This window comes from Podarcis raffonei, chromosome 7, assembly GCF_027172205.1.
Source record: "Podarcis raffonei isolate rPodRaf1 chromosome 7, rPodRaf1.pri, whole genome shotgun sequence".
NCBI classification, from domain to species: domain Eukaryota; kingdom Metazoa; phylum Chordata; class Lepidosauria; order Squamata; family Lacertidae; genus Podarcis; species Podarcis raffonei.
This window is the reverse complement of record NC_070608.1, coordinates 8246147-8267816: the sequence shown is the minus strand read 5'-3', so window position 1 is coordinate 8267816 and position 21670 is coordinate 8246147. Positions and strand designations below refer to the sequence as shown.

The 21670-nt window shown below is 43.7% G+C and overlaps 1 protein-coding gene across 3 annotated transcripts in view; it reads right to left on the bottom strand.

The window, feature by feature from the left end:
- The window catches only part of FAM135B (family with sequence similarity 135 member B), a 151205-nt gene that overhangs the window by 9210 nt on the left and 120325 nt on the right, over nucleotides 1-21670 (bottom strand). For all 3 annotated transcript variants that reach the window (XM_053395235.1, XM_053395234.1, XM_053395236.1), the window contains exons 8-14: nucleotides 17436-17589; nucleotides 14979-15028; nucleotides 8099-8254; nucleotides 7008-7081; nucleotides 4156-4310; nucleotides 1043-3074; nucleotides 279-445 (exon numbers count right to left, since the gene is read on the bottom strand). In XM_053395235.1, coding sequence (XP_053251210.1) covers nucleotides 279-445; nucleotides 1043-3074; nucleotides 4156-4310; nucleotides 7008-7081; nucleotides 8099-8254; nucleotides 14979-15028; nucleotides 17436-17589 — 2788 coding nt within the window. The remainder of the gene's footprint in view (nucleotides 1-278; nucleotides 446-1042; nucleotides 3075-4155; nucleotides 4311-7007; nucleotides 7082-8098; nucleotides 8255-14978; nucleotides 15029-17435; nucleotides 17590-21670) is intronic.

The window sequence follows — 21670 nt, the reverse complement described above, 5'->3', positions numbered from 1 at the left end:
CTTCTTTGGTATCCCTGCATCAAACCACTCATACATGCCCTCCTTGGGGCCTATGGTTCAGAACACCCATGACTTTGTGAAAGTTCTGAAGCACTGAGTTACTTCCCAGAGGAGGCTGGGATTTATAGTCCAACCCAAATTTGAATACCCCCTAACCATGGTCTCTATGACTAGCGTAACTGCCACTGTCTGCTTTCACATCACACACAATTATGTATTGTGTGAACACTGTATATTCAGAATGCCCAGTTATCCCCACATAGCCTCTTTGGCCTTACCATCCAGTCCATGGACACAGACCACTAGGTGAATCCCATCTTCAAAATTTTCTTCCTCTTCCTCTGGTGGGAAATATGGGATATCAGAAGCGAGTGCAGTTAAGTCACTGTACAGAAATCCTTCAATCTTCAGCTCTTTTTTAAATTTTTCTTTGGCCTGATGAAAACTGGAGAATACACTAATTAATCACTGATTGAGATGGGCATTCAACAACATGTGACTTTTCAACCATTGCATTCAAAGGGCTGGGGTGAGAGTTGGATTTTGGCACTGCTGCTGGTAGACCAGTTGTGGAAGGATAACCAAATTCAGATTTTCACATCTCAACCCAAATGCCAACCATACAGTCTCCAATGATGTAGGCCTGGGCTGGGGGACCTTTTCGGCCCACCGGGACAGATCTGTATCTCCCACACCCCAGTAGGATAATTTTGACAGGTGACTGGAACCACCCACCTGTCAATCATATGACATCATGCTGACATACAGTGTGCTCACACCGCTGGTTTGGCAAGCAGTGTAAATATGGCATTAGCCACAATCCATAGCTATCCTGTATGTATCTCGTGAAATGTTGCATTTTGATGTGCTTCCCCCAAAACCACCTTCAATCCAAATTGTAAAAAGAATGACCTAGCTGAGCTTCAGAGCTTCCTGAACACCAGCTGCTGGTGTAATCAGAAGTACTAAATCAACCCACCAAATCCAGGAAATTGAAGCCAATAGAACATGTGGGGAATGAAAAGCCCTTGGACCTACTTACCTAAGCATCCTTTCATTGGCCTCCCCATCCACATCCCTGGACTCACAGGAGATGACCCCAAAGGAGCCCACTGGTTGGTGAGTAATTGGAGAAGTGACCTGCTTAGAGGAGAAGCTGGCCACTGGTGGGTTCTCTTTGAGGACCGAAGAAAAAGGAAGGCAGGTGGCTGTGCAAGAAACAGATAAGTTGACCACCTCAATAGCCTTTTTGCTCTCGAGCGCCAGTGCCCCTGAAGCCACTGAATGGAAGCTTGTGCTATTTGCCACCATCTTGAACTCTCGGTTTTCTGGTTCTGCACAGTAGGATCCACAGCCAGGTCTGTTATCCAGATCAATTTCTTGTAAGTTGGGTATTTCTCCACCACTTATCACTACTTTGCCATTGGCAAGAGAACTGCCATGGGGACCCTTTGCAGAGACAGGTTCAGGTACCACCTCTGATGAGGCTTTGCTAGTATAGCTAAAGTCTGGCGTGTGGCCCTCGTGGTGTGAAAAAACCTCAACGTTTGTGGAATACGAACCACGGACTGTGTGCAAATTTACCTCCTCCTCATACACATCAAGAGGAGTGGTGTTGGTGTCCAAATAGTCACCAACCCTTCCCAAGCAGATCTCCTCTGTTCTCTTTGGCAGCTGGCTTTCAACTGTGTCATCTAGATTTTCATTTTGCATTAGAAACACAGCTTCTCCTGTGGCTTCCAAGCCACAGTCCACCTCTGCAAAGCCCTCGGCAGCTTCTGGTAAGTGAAGACTGTCAACGTTTTCTTCAAAGGCAGATTTGGGGTGTTCCATGGTAGCAAATGGAAGCGGCAACCCACAATTTTCTCTGGCTTTCCGGCACATGGAAACGTTTTCTGCTAGGGCCATGCTGGTGCTCCCTATTTCCACGTATTGCCCCTCTGCGGTGTCCAATATAGTTTTTGCATGTTTTGATATATCCATGTCATCAACAGGCTCCTCAGGGCTACTGATCTGAGGAGCTGAGATAGATTTTGTCAGCTTATTGGGCTCCACCTCCCGCTCTTCCTCCTCATAGGGCAAGGAGCTGATTGAGGTGAGGGAGGCTTGGATGCCACTGGGCAAGCTGGTATTGCTTTCTGTGTGTCCGCCCTCCAGAGAGTTACGGTGAATCGCGTGCCTTCTGATGAGCTGGTGAAGAATCTCCCGGTCGCTGGGTAACTCCAAAGCCTTACTCCTTGCATCAGACCAAGCTACTGAACTTGGCTCGCTTTCGATCCCTGAGTCTGAGATTAGTGATGAAGATCTCTTAATGACCCCTGATGTCAAGCTGAACTCTTCACACTCCTGCACTCTTTGCTCCTTAATCTCCTCAGCGTCTTTTATCTGGTTCAGTGAACTCAAATCATCACTTACATCAAATGTCCTCAAGGATGGCAGTGTTGACTCACAACTCTGATCCGCTGGTTTCTCTTGGGCATTTAGAAGTTTGTCTGAAGTGAGAGTAGACTCACAACCATCCCCTGAAGCTGCTTGGCTCAATTCAATCTCATTCAAAAGTTTGTGTTGTCCACATGTGCCACCATCATACTGGGCAGTCATGACTAGCATTGGTTCTCCTTGGTGGTCATTATTACACACTGGGCTTATGTCCAAATAGGTGGCCTCCGGTGAAAGTCTATCACTATTATTTTCTGAAAGCTCCATTGGTGTCTTAAGGCTTTCTGTATTATCCTTCAGGAGTTCTGATTGCAAACCAGAAATCATATTGCTAGCCAGATCTGACTTATCCCCATGGAACTGGGCATCTCCATTCATTGTGTGTACCTGAGTTGTGGGGTGATCCTTGAAACTCTCAACCATACAGGAATCTCCTTTTGGATAGCTGTGACCATACACCGATTTTCCATTTATCCTATCTGTATGGATGATGAAAGGGGCATTGTTCCTGAAGTCTCCCTTTGCTAAAGCAGTATCATCATTTGAAGAAGGATCCTCATTTTTTCCTATTAAGTCCACTTGTGATTTGCCAGCAGCAGAAACAACATAGTCCGGCAAGTTGTCCAAGCTCTGAACTGAAAGAGAGACAGAAAAAATACCCCCTGATTATTATAGCAACACTAGAAACTAATTGTTTCAGTAAAATTACCAGCTTGATTCAAAAAACCAGTTTTATTGAGTTACAATATGTAACAATTGGGACACCGGTGGCACTGTGGTCTAAACCATGGAGCCTCTTGGGTCGGCAGTTCGAATCCCCACAACGGAGTGAGCTCTCGTTGCTCTGTCCCAGCTCCTGACAACCTAGCAGTTTGAAAGCATGCCAGTGCAAGTAGATAAATAGGTACTTCTGTGGTAGGAAGGTAAACGGCGTTTCCGTGCGCTCTGGTTTCTGTCACGGTGTTCCATTGTGCCAGAAGCGGTTTAGTCATGCTGGCCACATGACCTGGAAAGCTGTCTGTAGACAAACGCCAGCTCCCTCGGCCTGAAAGTGAGATGAGCGCTGCAACCCAATAAATACCTTTGACTAGACTTCACCATCCAGAAGTTCTTTACCTCCTTTTATATAACAATTACAAAAAAGAATGATACAAAAAGGGGAAGAGTTGGGATTCTACAGCATTCTTGTGGCATCTCCTGCAGTGCAGTGCCCAGTGTCAATCAATCAATCAATCAATCAGTAGCTGAACTGGGTTCCACACAATCACAGAAACAAGTCACAAAAACGAAGTCACAAGCCACAGTCACAAAAACAAAAAACTGCACAAACAAAAATGCCAAAAATAAAATAAAAAACAAAAGCACCAAATATAGGCTCCAAATATCACCTCTGTGTTGTGTGGGTGCCTGGGACAACCTCAGAATGGAAGAGAAGTCTCTCATTAGCAACGGGGGACTCAATTTACAAACAGAATACACAGAGAAAGGAAGAGGAACAGCGTAGGACTCAAAACAGCACGTTCAGCTTCCGAAAAAAAGTTTGAAAACCTTAACACCTACTTCTGGTTTTGCAGCGTTCAGGTTCCAAGTTGTTTGTGAACTAAGCTGTTCGAAAACCGAGGTACCACTGTACTTGTAAAACCAAATTAAAATTATTTGAAAAAAAAGAAAGTAAAGTTCCCAAGGAGGGGCTCCAAAGCTCAGTTTATTACCCACCTTTGTAGGGGAAATCAACATATCTGTCTTCAAAAATAATCGGCAACGTGCCCCAGTCTCCATCAATGTCTAGGCACTCTACTGGCAGGGGCGGCATGCTGGTGAGGTACTCGGAGTTCCGGACTTCTGATGAGATTTGGTTGTGATGCTGGATGCTGTTTGGAAGAAACGCAAGGGTAACTTTTCACTACGGTAGAGTTTCCCCACTTCCAGTTCCAGTGGACTGAGTTCCCACCCCCTAGAGAGTTTGCCACGATTGCCAGCAACAACCCACTTGAACCAAACATGAAACACCGTCTAAATCGGGGGGGGGGGGCATTTTTCAGTCTGGGGACTGCATTCCATTCCAGGCAACCTCCTGAGGGCCACGTGGACAGGACCAGATGAAAAAGTGGGTGGAGCAACAAATGGAAACTTTACATCTGAATGGTAGGCTAGTCTCCATATCCCTGTGCTCCACCCAAGCGAAAGGAAGGAAGGAAGACAGAAAGACAGAAAGACAGACAGAAAGAGAGAAAGAGAGAAAGAGAGAAAGAGAGAAAGAGAGAAAGAGAGAGAGAAAGAAAGAAAGAAAGAAAGAAAGAAAGAAAGAAAGAAAGAAAGAAAACACATTTCAGCAGGGTAAAACATTCTGGGTGTGAAGCAGTCAGTGAGTGGTGTGGCCTAAGGAGAGCTCCAAGGGCCGGATTAGAGGGGACAGGAGGGTCGTCTTGGCCCCTAGGCTTGAGGTTCCTTACCCCTGCTGGCTTTACTTCTGTAAACAAACAAACCCACCCCTGCGTTGCAAAGAGAACGTCAGCAATGTCTCGGCAACACGATGACCATATACATACATAATAGACAATCTTTTATAGAATTCCTTCAAACCATAAGAAGTACAAAATGAAATCTTTAGTCTCAAAGCCTCTGAAAATCTTTAAATGAAGCGAGGTACCAAACTTTGTACGATGAAAGACAAGCTGTGAAGCTTTGTGTATTCAGCAAATATGATGTCCAACACTGAACAGTGATTCCGGATATTGACTACTGTTTCGTAGAATTCTTCGTCAGCGTGGTGGGAGGATATAGAATTGCTTCATGAACCCATCTTATTTCGAATGAATGTATGTAAATGAAAATATCAAATGCTGTGGAACAGTGCTCATGTAATAATGTAAAGGTAAAGGTAAAGGGACACCCTGACCATTAGGTCCAGTCATGGCCGACTCTGGGGTTGCACCGCTCATCTCGCTTTATTGGCCGAGGGAGCCGGCGTACAGCTTCCGGGTCATGTGGCCAGCATGACTAAGCCACTTCTGGTGAACCAGAGCAGTGCACGGAAACGCCGTTTACCTTCCTGCTGGAGCGGTACCTATTTGCCTACGTGCACTTTAATGTGCTTTTGAAATTCTAGGTTGGCAGGAGCAGGGACAGAGCAATGGGAGCTCCCCCCGTCGCGGGGATTCGAACTGCCGACCTTCTGATCAGCAAGTCCTAGGCTCTGTGGTTTAAGCCACAGCGCCACCCGCGGCCCATGTAATATTGTAGTCACTGCTTATTCCACAGGATTTGTACTTCTTATGGCTTTACTTCTGTGACAGATCCTCTCCTTACACCAAACACTCATTATATGCCCTACTTGAGACACAGGTGTATGCCAGCCCTTGTCTTTAGAACTGGGGGTGGAGAAGGAGAATATCTTGCCTCTCGGGGTGGGATATGTTATATGGTAACTTGAGACAGAGCCTTCTTCATGGTGGCCCCCCAATTACACTGGAAGGTACCCACTACACTGGAGGTGCCCACTACACCTCCAACATTTCTCCGATCAAAATAGGGATGGCCTATTCCAAAATAACAATAATTTTACTACTTATACCTTGTCCATCTGACTGGGTTGCCGCAGCCGCTCTGGGCAGCTTCAGACATATATAAAAGCACAATAAAACATTCACTATACAGGGCTGTCTTCAGATGGCTTGGGGGTCAGATAACTCCATACCCCCAACTTTTCTCCAGTTTAAATAGGGGTATTCTACCATTTCCTCCAACATTTCTCTGGTGTAAATAGGGATGTCCTAAGGAAAAGTGGGACATTTCGGATCAAGTCAGAAACCAGGACGGCTTCTGGAAATCCAGGACTGTCCCTAGAAAACTAGGACATTTGCAGGGTCTGCAACTTCCATTGTCCTTGCTGTCAGCTTTCTGGGGATGATAAGAGTTCAAGTCCTACAATGTGTAGACAGCACCATGTTGGCAAACCCTGAACAAAGACATGCATTTATTATCTGATACTCAAAGGGAGGTTGCATCTGAATATGGAATACCATTTAGCTTAGCTGCCAGAACTAAGAGCGTTAGACTGAACCATCCCCCATGTAATTGATCTGATCACAGAAGCACCCCCTGGCAAAATGACAATAAGCAACTGTTGGCCACAGAAGAAAGAGAGATTGATTCTGCCAGTATCTCTCTTTGAAATCTATGGTTTTTATTGTGCAACATTTTCTAATTCTAAACTAAAAACTAGGCTGACCACCCTGCTGGAAAGTGCTTCTAGAAATCTGGGACTGTCCTTGGAAAACTGGGACACTGGAGGAAAGTGCATATATTGTGTTTTCTATGGGTTGGAAGACACCATGTGAGGGCTTGACCTCCCAAAATCAGCATTGCAGTATATTAGGATGTGATGCTGTACCTACCTTCCAGGGAATAAGCCCCATTTAGTGCCACGGAGCCTACTAGTAGCTGTGCCCAGAATTGCATGGTCACATAAGTGTGTCATGTTTTTCTTTTAATAAGTGAGAAAATAAATGTCATTAAAATATATAACACCACAGTCAAAAGGTAGAAATGCATCAAAAAATACATACAGGCTTTCCTGGAAAGTCACAACAGCAGGCTTTTGATGCTCAGCATGAAAGAAAGCCTCAGAGAATCTTCTTACCTGGTGAAGAAAAACAGGTTAGAAGGTGTATCACCTTCAAAACATAGTCTGTAATCTATGTTTATTTGTATATTGCCTACATATCAGCCAACGGCATCTGATGTTCCTGGAATCAGAGTCAGCAGTGCATTTAAAAAGGCCGCAGAAGTTTGGGGCGCAAAGAAAATATATCTTGGCTTGTTCGGACAATTGAGTCCAGAGGTTGTACTGACTACAAGAAAATAAATATTAGGAACTCCCCGATGTAGGGATCAATCCATCCAGTTAAACATGCATTTTGGCAGGAGGGAGGAAGAAAATGTCTGGAAGTGTGCATTTTGAAGAATTTGTGCTTTAAAATATGTATTTAAATGCACATTTTTTTGGGGGGGTGTAGATGTAAATAAATGTGGAAATGGGAAAGAGCAGGACAGATTTATGGGTGAACCTATGTGAAGGTGACATAAACTGGGTATAACTCATTCCTGTGATGGAGCCAAACATAAGCAAATTTAGTATGCCACTCTCGGGTGCTCCACAATCAGATGTCCCGGCTTTCCACACTTTCTGGAAGTATCCTTGGGGAAGATGCCAGAATGCTAAATCATCTCCTTTTTGGGAAATTTGGGGGAGTGGAATTGTAAAATGAAAGAACACAGACATCCATACCCACTGCATAATTTTACAAGATTCAAAGACACCCACATGGATGTCACCAAAATTGACAAAAATAACAATATAAAATGGGGGTTTAAGGGCAGGTTTGCATCTAATCGAACAAATAAGATTGAAACCAGCATTTTATTGAAAATGTGGTAGCACTTCTGTTTATTGTCATTATTACTGGTCACATCATCCAAAACAACTCAATGCAATCTTGGTTATGCTAAATTTTAGGAAATTCATGAAATTTGGGAACCCCTAAAGATGCACAATACAATTCTGCAATGCCCTTAAAAATGAGTGGGATTGCCTATAGCCTTCGATTGTATCAGGTTGTTCCTCCAAGTAGGGTTCAGAACCATCTTGCAAGGTTACCCTCAGAGTGTGATGTTCCTGAACGAGATAGGCTGTGACATCTGGGTGCAGGGTTACAAACTCCAGAAACTGGGTCCAGAGAGCCAAAAGGTGGGAACAGAGCCAAGTGAGGTCTTTGCTGATCTGCTCCGCTATCTTTTCTGGATTGTTCAGCATCTGGAAGGATAAAAAGTAGATATTGTCAAGGCAAACTAGTGACAATGACCTTTGAATTGGTTTTTATTTTATTTTATTTTGCAAAAAGTCAAACATCTGAATGAGCCCGGAGGAGACCCAAAATGATTCAGAACAGCACAGCACAGTCGTACCTCTTGTACATGAGTCTCCAGTTGCATTTTTTCAGGATACTGAATGCGGCAAACCTGGAAGTGTATACTTCCGGGTTTCACTGCCTGTGCATGCGCAGAAGCGCTCTATCACGCCACGAGTGTGCTCAGAAGCAGTGCTCTAGTTGCAGACTTTTTCAGGTGCGAATGGCACCCCAGACCGGATCGAGTCCATAACTAGAGGTACCACTGTAAAGCCTAATTGGGTTCCAACTATGGGAAATGAACTTAGGCAAAACAACACAATGGTTCAGCCCGGACACTAAGATCCAGCGCCGAGGGCCTTCTGGCGGTTCCCTCATTGCGAGAAGTGAGGTTACAGGGAACCAGACAGAGGGCCTTCTCGGTAGTGGCGCCCACCCTGTGGAACACCCTCCCTTCAGATGTGAAGGAAATAAGCAGCTATCCTATCTTTAAAAGACATCTGAAGGCAGCCCTGTTCAGGGAAGTTTTTAATATTTAATGCTGTACTGTTTTTAACACTTGCTTGGGAGCCGCCCAGAGTGGCTGGGGAAACTCAGCCAGATGGGCGGGGTATAAATAAATTTATTATTATTATTATTATTATTATTATTATTATTATTATTATTATTATTACTAGATTAGGCCACAAACCCATCTAATATGGCATCCAGTTTTTCACAGTGATCAACCATTTGCCTATGGAGCAGCTGACACAAGCAGGACATGGGTTCTAAAAGATCTACATTGGCTCCCAGTGCATTTCCAAACACAATCAAAGTGTTGGTCCTGACCCTTAAAGCCCTAAATGGCATTGGCCCTGTTTATCTGAAGGAGTGTCTCCACCTTATTGTGCAGCCCAGACACTGACATTCATCTCAGAAGGCCTTCTGGAAGTTCCCTCATTGTGAGAAGTGAAGTTACAGGGAACCAGGCAGAGGGCCTTCTCGGTAGTGGCACCACCCTATGGAACACCCTCCCATCAGATGTCAAGGAGATAAACAACTTTCCAGAGACATCTGAAGGCAGTCTTGTATCAGGAGGTTTTTTTTCATTGGAAGCCACCCAGAGTGGCTGGTGCAACCCAGTCAGATGGGTGGGGTACAAGTAAATCATCATCATCATCATCATCATCATCATCATCATCATCATCTTAACATTGTACCCTGTCCTCTTGTGACTCCTAGGAGCTGGTGTTCAGAGACATTATGTCCCCTAACACCTTTGAATTAGGGGCAATCTTTTGCCAATATGCACTAAGATAAGGAGTTCAGGATTCCCAGCTCAGGTAGGCTTAGCCAGGATTACGTCCTCATCCCCAGCTCAGCAGAAGACATTAAGACAGTTTGAGTGCATTGTGCATATTAAGGAAGCTATGTTGAAATTTTGCAACTTTTATCAAGGCTCTTTTCTGTAGAATTGATCATAAAATTGTAAAGTTAGATGGGACACAAAGGGTCATCTATTCCAACTCTCTAATTCATCTGGTAATTTCCCTGGTATTTTGTGTATCTTGAAATGCAACTCAGTGTGAAACTCAATGTTGGCAACGTGAGATACAGAAGTCTATACTGGAAATGTTGCTAAGCACTTTTCCTCCCTCAGAGTTCCTCAATCATTTCCTTCTGGAAGGGGCTTCAAATTCTCCTGAAAATTTTGCTTCTTGCAGAGTTCAACTCAATCTTGCGCTGGATTTGATGGCATCTGTGTCCTGCCCCTCTCCTTCCCTATTTCCAGCTTCTTCAAATGAACATTTCTCGTGAGCATCAATCTAGATTGAGCTTCTGACAAGGATAATGGGAGTAGTAAAATATTCAAACTGTTTTGCGAGTCTAGTTCAGGGAAAAGATTTAAGCTGACAACGAAAGATGGGGTGATTTGTGACAAATATATTTTACAGCGGCTGAGATCTAGTTTCTCCTGCTGGCAAGAGGCTATTCTGTGCAGTGTTGCCAGGATGAGATGCTCCCACCAGATGAAGGTGGGTGTGGGACAATTTACAACTATTTCCCTTTCTCCCTCCAGATCTTTATGCTCCCCCAAATTCTGCTTGGTGGGGATTGGGAACCCCTTCAAAACAACATGAGATGCAGTACATGTGGGAATGTTCAGGGTGGCAGGAGAGGATATATTGTTTATTAATATCCTTCCTAACTTGCACTAGCAAGTTCCTTTATGTAGCAGAATTACATTCCCCCCCTTTTATATGCACAGCAGATAGCTGGTTGTAGGCTCGTGTGAGCCTCTCACTATTATACAATTCAGTCTGCCTCAGGTTGAATTGTACGTTCCCTTGAATCGTCTTAAAAGAATAAAGATGCAACACTTATTCAAAATCAATAAAAGAAGTTTACTCACATCAGTTCACAGTTGGATTCCTGAAGGCAGACTTAGTTACAAATATGTACATGTGGATCTACCCCATATGGGGGAATAATCCCAGTACGTCTGCTAGCTGAGAGCTAGCAGAACAGTCCTGACCAGAAGCTGGTCAAACAAAGAAGGAAGTCAAAAAGAGAAAGGTGTGCTGCAAGACTCGTCCTTTCGTTAGGTCACACCCACCTTCTATCACATGCAAAAGGAAGGATGTTCCAGCCAGGAGGAACAGGAAGTTTCGACTGGCTGGACCAAACATTCCCTCGCATGTCTTCTCTAGCATTACAAGGAATGTACTTGACTGCCTCTCATGGATCACATCCCACGATACAGAATGAGAGGCAACACGAGGTGCTATGGTGAAGCGTAGGATAGGGAAATGGGCAAAAAATTGCCTCCCATCTTCCACCAGTAGGTTCCCTTGCTGGAACTCAGGGTTGTACCTAATACTACCATTCTGCTGAAGCTGCCTGTGGACAACTAAATGTTCTTTTCTATGGACTGCAAAAATAGAAACAACAGACATCTCTTGTTGTCAATTATACATGGTCCACTAGATGGTGCTGCTCCATCTATAATGTTTTTTAAAAACCCCGCTAACACGCCAAACTTTTTCTGATGCATCTGCAATATTTGCCTTGCTTGTTCCTCCAATCACTTCCCAGCAGGGTGGTCAGCCTAGTTTTTAGTTTAGAATTAGAAAATGCTGCATGATAAAAATCAGAGATTTCAAACAGAGATACTGGCAGAATAAATCTCTCTTTGTTCTGTGGCCAACAATTGCTTATTATCATTTTGCAGGGGGTGGTGGGGATAATTCAGTGTGGTCTGTTCTTTGGGGGTTCTCTTCTGCAGCCATAAACTGTGAAAGTGGCAAATTCCCTGGATTAGATCAATTACACGGAGGACAGATTGGTCAAATGCTCTTAGCTATGGCAGCGAAATGGGGCTTCCATATTCAGATGCAATATACCTATGAGTATCAGATAATAAAATGCATGTCTTAGTTCAGGGTTTGCCAACATGGTGCTGTCTGTACATTGTAGGACTCCTATCATCCCCAGACAGCTGAGAGCAAGGATGATGATCTAAAAGAATCTGAAGGGAACCTCACTGGCTTCCTTTCTAGAATAATAAACTCCACTTGCTTCAAGCACCAGGCATTAGCAAGAGATTTCATCCTTCTACATGCAGCGGACTTTAGCTTTGGCCTCGTAAATAAGCTAGAAGCAAGCAAAGCATAGTTTTGGTCTCCCCAGTAACCTTTTAACCCAGCTTCAATTGGGGACGAGCATAAACATTCAACCTTTCTTCTATTTTTCAACCTTCCGGACTAATCAACTATAAATGCTGCACTGCAATGGTCAGCAAAAGCTACCATGAGACTGCCAGCACCCAACTCCCATATCTTGTGACCTTGTCCTGTCCTAAAAATTTTACTGGGCAGCAAAGTAAGCTAGAAAAACCCCAGACATCACCCCCTTACCCTGGTTAGGTAAAGGTAAAGAACTCCTGGACGGTTAAGTTCAGTCAAAGGGGCAGGGGGCGCTGTGGTCTAAACCACAGAGCCTCTTGGGCTTGCCAATTGGAAGGTTGGCGGTTCGAATCCCCACGACAGGGTGAGCTCCCGTTGCTCTGTCCCAGCTCCTGCCAACCTAGCATGCCAGTGCAAGTAGATAAATAGGTACTGCTGTGGTAGGAAGGTAAACAGCGTTTCCTTGCACTCTGGTTTCTGTCATGGTGTCCCGTTGCACCAGAAGCGGTTTAGTCATGCTGGCCACATGACACGGAAAACTGTCTTTTCGACCTGAAAAGTCAGATGAGCGTTGCAACCCCACAGTCGCCTTTGACTGGACTTAACTGTCCAGGGGTCCTTTACCTTTACCTCTTACCCTGGTTTCCAAGCACTAACTCTTGGCTCTGCAAGATGAGGTAAGAAAAAGGAGGAAATAGCACATTGTCATAGGGAACACTGATAGCCAATAGGATCATGGTAAAGTCCAACCAATGTATTTGAAATGTATAAATCTCTGAATGTATAGGATTTGGAACTGGGTTCCCCTTAATCTCCTTACTGCACTCTGAATAAATCCCATTTTTCCACCACTGCTGTGAATGCTTTCGCCTGCCACCCCAGCTTTGGACTTTTTGTTCATAACGTTGGCAGTCCAAGTATTCTGGAATACTCTCTCTGCTGAAATATGGGATGTCCATTTGGTATCGCCATTGCACCATCTTCTGAAGGTACACCTGTTTAAGCAAGCATTTCCCTGATCTCCTGAACCGAACTTCCTGTTTCAATGGCTGCTTTAACTCTTTTAACGGTTGTGCTGTTTTAATGGGCTCTAGTATTGAATATTCTAAGTGTAGGTGGTTTATTGTAATCTTTCGAGGGGGTTGTTTTCTTGTGTATTTCAATTAAGTGTGTTAATATTTTCTTTTTGTAATTGCTTTTATACTTGTAAAACTGTTTAGAAGACACCTTGGCAATTAAGTGGCGCGTACATGAATAAATAATAATGCTAATACCCCTGCCTTAATCAAGTTCTTCGCTTTGGAACTGAGCATAATACTACCCAGCCATTCTTAGAACACCACAGGGCACCATAATGCCAGCCATGAGAAACATCACCAGTGATTGTCTCACAATCAGATCCCATATTCAGCAGATATTAGGCCAATTTCGTCCACCCACAGAAAATCCCATGCCTAAGAACAACTTGGCTGGATATCTCTTTTGACACAGGTGGCGCTGTGGTGTAAACCACTGAGCCTTGGGCTTGCCGATCGGAAGGTCTGAGGTTTGAATCCCCGTGACAGGGTGAGCACCCGTTGTTCAGTCCCAGCTCCTGCCAACCTAGCAGTTCAAAAGCACATCAAAGTGCAAGTAGATAAATAGGTACTGCTCTGGCGGGAAGGTAAACGGTTTCCATGTGCTGCTCTGGTTTCGCCAGAAGCGGCTTAGTCATGCTGGCCACATGACCCAAAAAAAAACTGTCTGCAAACGTTGGCTCCCTCGGCCAATAAAGCGAGATGAGCGCCGCAACCCCAGAGTCGTTCGCGACTAGACTTAACAGTCAGGGGTCCTTTACCTTTTTAGCCATCATTGTAGCTATCATGTGGCAGTAAGATTTATAAGATGAACCAGCCTGTGTTGGGTGAAAGTATGTTGTGTTGTTGTGCCTACTGCCAATCAACTTCATTCAGTGATTTTACATTATGGAATTTGAAGAGAAAAATAAACCTCTTTCCAAACCTTTCAGGGGTTTTTCTTTCTTTCTTTCTTTTTAAAAAAAGCCTCAATAGCTTTTGCTTTTCTTCATAGGGGGTAAGGAAGCTTGAGAGATTTGTTCTTTGCAGATTCCTATACAAAATCACTTGGTCTGCATATGGATCAGGGCGGGGCATAAATTAATTATTATTATTATTTGTTTCTTAGTTGTTTTTACATCCCACAATCTGCACCAAGTGAGGATAAGAGCATCAGCTAGGTAAAGCAAGGCGTAGCATGATAAAAGTCAGAGTCAGAACATCAGGATCACAATCAAATCAGAAGCAGTGACAAACAATTGGACTACCCCAAGAAATAGCAATTGCCATTAAGATACAAAACCCTGGGCAAAAGAAAAGATATGTATTCAGTCTTTGTTTAAATATATCCATGGTGGAAGCCAACCAGACGCAACTAGGTAGGACGTTCTGAAAATGTGGCATCACCACCAAGAAGGCCCTGCTCCATGTCACTTACAAGGCACGATCATGTGTCACCTCTCAGCAATTTAAACATATCAAAATATTTGGATACGTTTTTGACAGAAGATAAACATTATATACAGATTTTGACAGAAAATAAACATTTTTTGAAAAAAGATGTTTGAGAAGGTTTGTGTGTTTTCTTTTAGAAAAGAAGAATGCCGTGTGAATAAGGAAACTGAACAGAATTGAATAATGGTAAAGAGCATGCAAAAGGAGAATGGGTTGGAATGAAATGGATTTGCAAATCTCTGACAGAAAGTGCTCCAACCCCATGCAGAAGTCATTGTGCTGGAATGCAAAACTCAAGTAATTTTTTTGCACTCTAACACAACACTCCCTCCCCCATAGACAAATGCATGTACTTGACAATGGACATGCATCTTTGAAGAGGGAAAACGAAATATTGCTCTTGCAGTTGTTTGGGAAATGCACACATGGGTGTATGCTATTGTGCTAGCTACCTGTAGCTCTGCAGACAGCTGCAACAGGGTGTCTTCTACAGAAAGATCCTCTAGAAAAAAGAAGAAGAAAAGGGTACAATCAATTATTTCAGAAGCATCTGTGCCCAGGGTTGATTTGCACGATAATAGGAACATCAGAAGACCTCAGCCAAATGTCTCAATTGAAATGACAGAATACACTTGGTTGCTCCATCTTTTCTCATATATCTTGCCAGATACAACAAGGTGCCAAAAAAAATTAAAATAAAATTCACCACCAACTCAATATAGCATAAATAAAGACCACAATCTACCCTTTGGCAAAAAGCAAATCAAAGATAAGTTGGATAATTCATACAGTCCCCCCCCTTCTTTAATTCATTACAGGAGTTATTCTTGCCAATTGGAATAAAATTGTGACATCATTCATCTAAATTAAAATTTCAAAGGCCTGCTAGTCTTCTATGCACCCCATTTAATCAGAGAATTAAAAAAATTGACCTATTTAAAGAGTCATATCCTATGGACAATGGGTAGAATCTGAGAGAGAGGTGGGGAACACAAATTGAACTCTATATGCTCTAAACTCCCACGGCATATCATTTCAGCTAAACTCCAGAAAGCTCTTTAAAGGTCATTATAAGATGGCACTGGACACCCCTACACCTTTCAAGAGTTAACCATATTCTCTCACTTTTATGCTGGAGAGAATGTAAGCTGAAAGGCACATTTCTCCACAAATGGTGGGAGTGCCCACAGCTTACAGATTTCTCTCTTTTTTTCACTGCCATCTGCCACTATGGGGGGACATCTTGTACCCGATCTTATGCTAGACCTGCTATCAATGGAAAATGATGCTGATCCAAATGTCAACCATAAAGAGTTGGTATTCTTTCTCATGACAGCAGCGAGTAAAATAGTTGCTTCCACTTGGGGGGGGGGGAAACACCCCCTCCCACCAATGAAATTTGGACCCAATATGTGGAATACAGCACTTATGGAATACTTAATTCGCTATCAGAGGAATTACTAATAAGAGGAATTACAAATCAATATGGGTTTGACTCCATATGCTCTAGAGTTATATTGTATATTAACAATAGTACAGTAATCTCCTTTCCCATCTCAGTCACAGCAGCCACTATGGAGAAATTATCTCAACACTTTAGATTGAAGTGCACCCTGCAAAAGATTATCCAAGTTTGTTTTGATGCTGTATGGATGACTGTACACGAGACTTGACATCTGTACCTGTATTTGTCTTGTAAGACAACACTTTGTGTTGGTTAATTAAAAATAAATAAATTTCTGTAAAGTTTGTAAAGAAAAAATAACAATAAAATATGCAGTTTACCCCTTAAGCTGCAACAGCAAAAATACATATCCACCTTTCCCCCTTCACCGAAGGAGCTGCTCAAAGGGGCTTAGAAAAAGATATGTGTACACACACACACACCACTTATATTTGCTCTTCTTCTTACTCCACCCCCCTAAAAAATATTCTCCAATGGGTCCCTCAACTCGCCACAGCAGATCTTGGGGGTCTGGGTGAGCTGCAGATGAGGACGAGAGAAAGAAGACCTGTTCTGTGTGCAGCCATTCCTGCTACATTGGCTATATGGTCACTCACTGTATGTCTTTGAGGAGTAAGAAAGCTTGGGGTTGTGATAATCAGAATAATGGCATGCAGAATAAGTTATTTATAGATTGTATTCCCAAGGTTGGGACGCGGGTGGCGCTGTGGTCTAAACCACAGAGCCTAGGGCTTGCCGATCAGAAGGTCGGTGGTTCGAATCCCCACAATGGGGTGAGCTCCTGTTGCTCGGTCCCTGCTCCTGCCAACCTAGCAGTTCGAAAGCACGTCAAAGTGCAAGTAGATAAATAGGTATCACTCCGGCGGGAAGGTAAACGGCATTTCCGTGCGCTGCTCTAGTTTTGCCAGAAGCAGTTTAGTCATGCTGGCCACATGACCCGCAAGCTGTACGCCAGCTCCCTTGGCCAATAAAGTGAGATGAGTGCAGCAACCCCAGAGTCGTCTGCGACTGGACCTAACAGTCAGGGGTCCCGTTACCTTACCTTTACCTTATTCCCAAGATTTATTGTTCTGTGAACTTATAGTACAGCCTGTCAGGGAGGTTGGCATTATTACCGTTGTATTGCAGGTGGTGAGAGGGTCGTGGCAGCAAGAAGTGTGGCCAGCTTTAAGCTGGGGAAAAACTGAAATTTGGGGGTTTGGTGTCCCCTGCACAAAGTTTCCTTTTTAATGGTTGTTTGAAGGTGCTCCAAACAGTACTAAAGGGAAAGGAAGCTGTGAGCCCATTGCCAAGGTAACTGGACTGACATGTGTAAGCAGTTTCCTTATGGCAGCAAAGAGGGGAGATTGGTATGGCAGAATCAGTCTTCTTGTTGGGCTTCAAGTCACCTGAACACGAGAACCAGTCCACGTGCTCAGATCTCAGGCCGTAGCTGTCCTCTTACCTAACTTCAGCTGCGGCAAATTGGGAATCTCCTTTGTGATGAAGGCATAGTACATGTGGAGTCCTCGATACGCCTTGAGGAGAAGGAGGCAAAGGTCTTTGTGCCACTTGTGCGCATGCTGCATGCAGTTTTCAGAGGGCGCATAGAAGCTACCCTGCATGAGAGAGGAAGAGAGAAAGGGGCAAGAGGAGCAGATTATCACAACAATCATTTTTAAAAAAATATTTATTAAGTTTTCCATTTTAATAATCCAATAAAAACCACATTAAAACATTCCAAATTACAATACAATCAAAAAAAGCCAAATATAAATGCCAAATTATATATCTTTGGGTGACTTCCCATGCTATGAATTTCACGGAGTGCTGATCATCTAGTATCACATTGCATTTCTTAATCAGTCAATAAACCATTCTGATGTTGATCCTTCGCCTGATTTTCATTTATGTTTGTCTGTTCAACTTTCACCTTCATAGGTGTGTGTGAAATATTTTCCCCTGTTGTTATCCACATTCCAGCAATTCCATTTTCGATTTCTGCTCACTGGAGCCATAATACGCCACATCCCAAACAAAAAGACACCATTTGCTCTGGACAGCCATCCAGAATTCCCCTCTATAGTCTCGCGCCATCTCCCAACATGCTGGTACCTCCACTAGAACAAAATAACTCCAGTCCAGAATTCTTTCTATCCTTCCACTGAGGGTAGCTGCCAGAATCCTCACCCAGTCAGTATTATAATTGAACCACAATGGCAGCAGAGTGTTCTTTCAAGCTCGCTTGCATATTTCAAACAGTTGCCTTTCGGGGGAGGTTTACCAGGTAAAACTGCAAGTACATATACAGTCATACCTCGGGTTACAGATGCTTTAGCTTGCATTTTTGGGGGGGTTAGAGACGCACCAGAATGGGTTACTTCCTGGTTTCGGTGGTCGCGCATGCGCAGAAGCGCTAAATCACGTTTTGCACATGTGCAGAAGCACTGAATCGCAACTCGAGCGTGCGCAGACCTGGCGCTGCAGGTTGCGAACGTGCCTCCCGTACGGATCAACCCGAGCGTCCACTGTATATCAAAAGAGAATAAAAAAGGCTCACCTTCCCCTGGGGTTATACAATTAATTCACCAATTAATTCCACCAGTATTGCAACGCTCGATTTACAATAGTTCCAGGCTGAGTTGGCTTAAAAAGACTTTCCTTGGAGAACAACACCAAGGTTTAGCTAGACCAATATTTTGCATGCCAGGAGTTTCCAAGACTAAAGGTGATTGTGATGACCTCCCTACTGTCTCCCCGACCCTGTAAGCAACAATAACCCAATAAACCTCCTGCTGGCATACTAGTACAGGGGATCTACTTCACCCAGAGAGCCGCTTCTGATAGCTTCTGGAGCATTGTGTCCCTCATCCGCTCTGAATCAGCTGCTAATCACAGTCATTTTGGTGATCTTACGGTGATCTACCTATGGGACCGCCTCTCCTGGTATACACCACGAAGGACCTTAAGGTCCACAAATGACAACACCTTGGAGGTCCCAAATCGCAAGGTGGTTAGATTGGTCTCAACTAGGGCCAGGGCCTTTTCAGTACTGGCCCCGACTTGGTGGAACGCTCTGTCACAAGAGACTAGGGCCTTGCAGGACTTGACATCTTTCCGCAGAGCCTGCAAGACAGAGCTGCTCCGCCTGGCCTTTGGGTTGGACTCAGTCTGACCCTTATGTTTCCCTCCCCTTATTGTTTTGATCTATGGGCTACTTTTAAAATGAGGCTGCATTGTAAATTGTATTTTAACCTGTATTTTAAATTGATTTTGTCCCTATTATGTTTTAATTGTAATTTTACTGGTGTTAGCCGCCCTCTGGCCAGGGAGGGTGGGTTATAAATAAAAATCATCATCATCATCATCTTTCAATAGGAGCGAAGAAATCCCTCTCTTTATATCTCAATCATTCATGATTTAATAAAACACTACTATGCTAACTTCCCTTCTAAACTAAGGTGTTCCCCTACAGCCCAGAGCTGTGTGCACTTGTGTGTACATGCATGTGTCAGTGTATCTTGTGTAGCAATGCGTAAAGAGAGAGAGAATTACAGCAAAGACACAATTCCCACATGTCATTTTTTTTCTTCCTTCTCGCTGTATTTATCACGCTGCAAAGAGGTGGTATTCCACCCTCGGATTGTTTAGAAAAGCCACGACAGCAGCCAAATGTTTCATTTTGTTTCGAAAGTCATCCATTCACAACACCACCTAATTTTCAAACTTAATGCAGTGTGGTTGCAAAACAAGGCAACATTTTAAAGGACATGTTTGCAGCCTGTCTCAGTTCAAAATGCTGTGAAACAAGATAATAAACAACGGCGGAACGGAATGGGGGATGCATTATTTTACAGCAGTGAAAACTTGTGCTTTTCTGAAATACATCCTCCAGTTTTTTTGAATGCTTTCTGCACCTGTGAAAGACATTTTCATTGTTCTGACTCATTCTCAGGACCCTTTTAGAATTTTGTAAAAAAAAATAATTGTGGGTTTGGGGCTTTGGTCTTGCGTTATCACTGCAAGGTGGTCAAGCACAGAGTCTCTTTTTCTTTCCAGTGAATGACTGGATTTAGATACATTCTTAGGGAAATCGGCCCTGAGTGCTCACTGGAAGGACAGATCCTGAAGCTGAGGCTCCAATACTTTGGCCACTTCATGAGAAGACCTGGAAAAGACCCTGATGTTGGGAGAGATGGAGGGCACAAGGAGAAGGGGACGACAGAGGACGAGATGGTTGGACAGTGTTCTCAAAGCTACCAACGTGAGTTTGACCAAACTGCGGGAGGCAGTGGAAGACAGGAGTGCCTGGCGTGCTCTGGTCCAGGGGGTCACGAAGAGTCGGACACAACTAAACGACTAAACAACCACAACAACTGATCCTGCTAGCAGGCACACACACAAGGACTTCTACTAGTGCCTTAGGAACTTCCCCTTCTCCTCCCCCCATGGTGTGCCCCCTCACCAGCCAAAATGGGCTGTGGGGGTATAGGGAGTGGGAAAAGGGGGACATGATTCCATTGGGCAAGTAGAAACTCTTGCCCTAATGGAACACTTGTAACAGTGCAACATTGAATTTTTCCCAATATTTATCCAGCACTGGTCAGATTCTGTGATGCCCGTACTTTTTTTTTTTTTTTTTTTTAAAAGAGGCTGCCCATTTACTGCCCACATTTTCTGACTTGAAAAAGTATTTTGAGAGGCATTGACTCCTGGCATCTCCCCCCCTCCCGGGATTTCACTAATGTGTGTGAAGCCAGGAAGGCTGCAGGGCACTGGACCAATGATTTGTAGAATCAGTCACCTCTAAAGTAAGCCGAGTCCAGCAATAATAATAATAAAAAATACATATCCCCTTTGTGAGACTTTCACTGAGATTCCTCTCCCCTTTGAGAATGTTTGAATGTGATTTCAGCATAGCACTAGTTGAAAACCTTTTATTCCTTAGCCAAGCTTTCAAATTTGAATTTTGAATTGAAGTGCCATCAAACACTTTGATTACAAAGGACTTTTAATCTTCAGACATCCGGACATTCTGTTTCACTCTGGGCCAACAAAATTTCCCAGTGTGTTAGGGCTCATTTCCCCTAACACACAAAGTTTGGAAAGCAGCTCCCCATAATACAATACACTTTTGTGGTATTTTCACTCATGTATGCATTTCTCTGCACATTTGCTCCTATTATTATTATTATTACACATGCTTGGGATGGAGAGCTACATCACAAAATTCAGAGAAGTGTGAATTTTGAAGGACAGTTGCCCTTCGGTTCACCTATCGTTTTGGGAAGGATGAAACGGACAGGCTCACATTAGAAGGCGAACGGCACTGAATTTGCATGCTATCTCTACACTGGATACATAAACCTCCTCGAATATTAGCAAGAAAATGTCAGTGTGACATAAATTATTTCAACCTGACATAGTGTGAGTTACAGTCCGGATTGGAATTTCAGGAATCGGTTCAACCACAAAAGGAGAGTTCTGCCAGGAAAGGAGCAGTAACATTTGTATGAGTTTTCATAAGTACATACGAACAGGCTGCTGGATCAGGCCAATGGACCATCTAGTCTCACAGCAGCCATCCAGATGCCTGTGTGAAACCTGGAAGCAGGATTCGAGCACAAGAGCTCTCTCTCGTGTCTTCCAGCATCTGGTATTTAGAGCATAACTGTGGAGGCAGAGCTTAGCCATAATGGC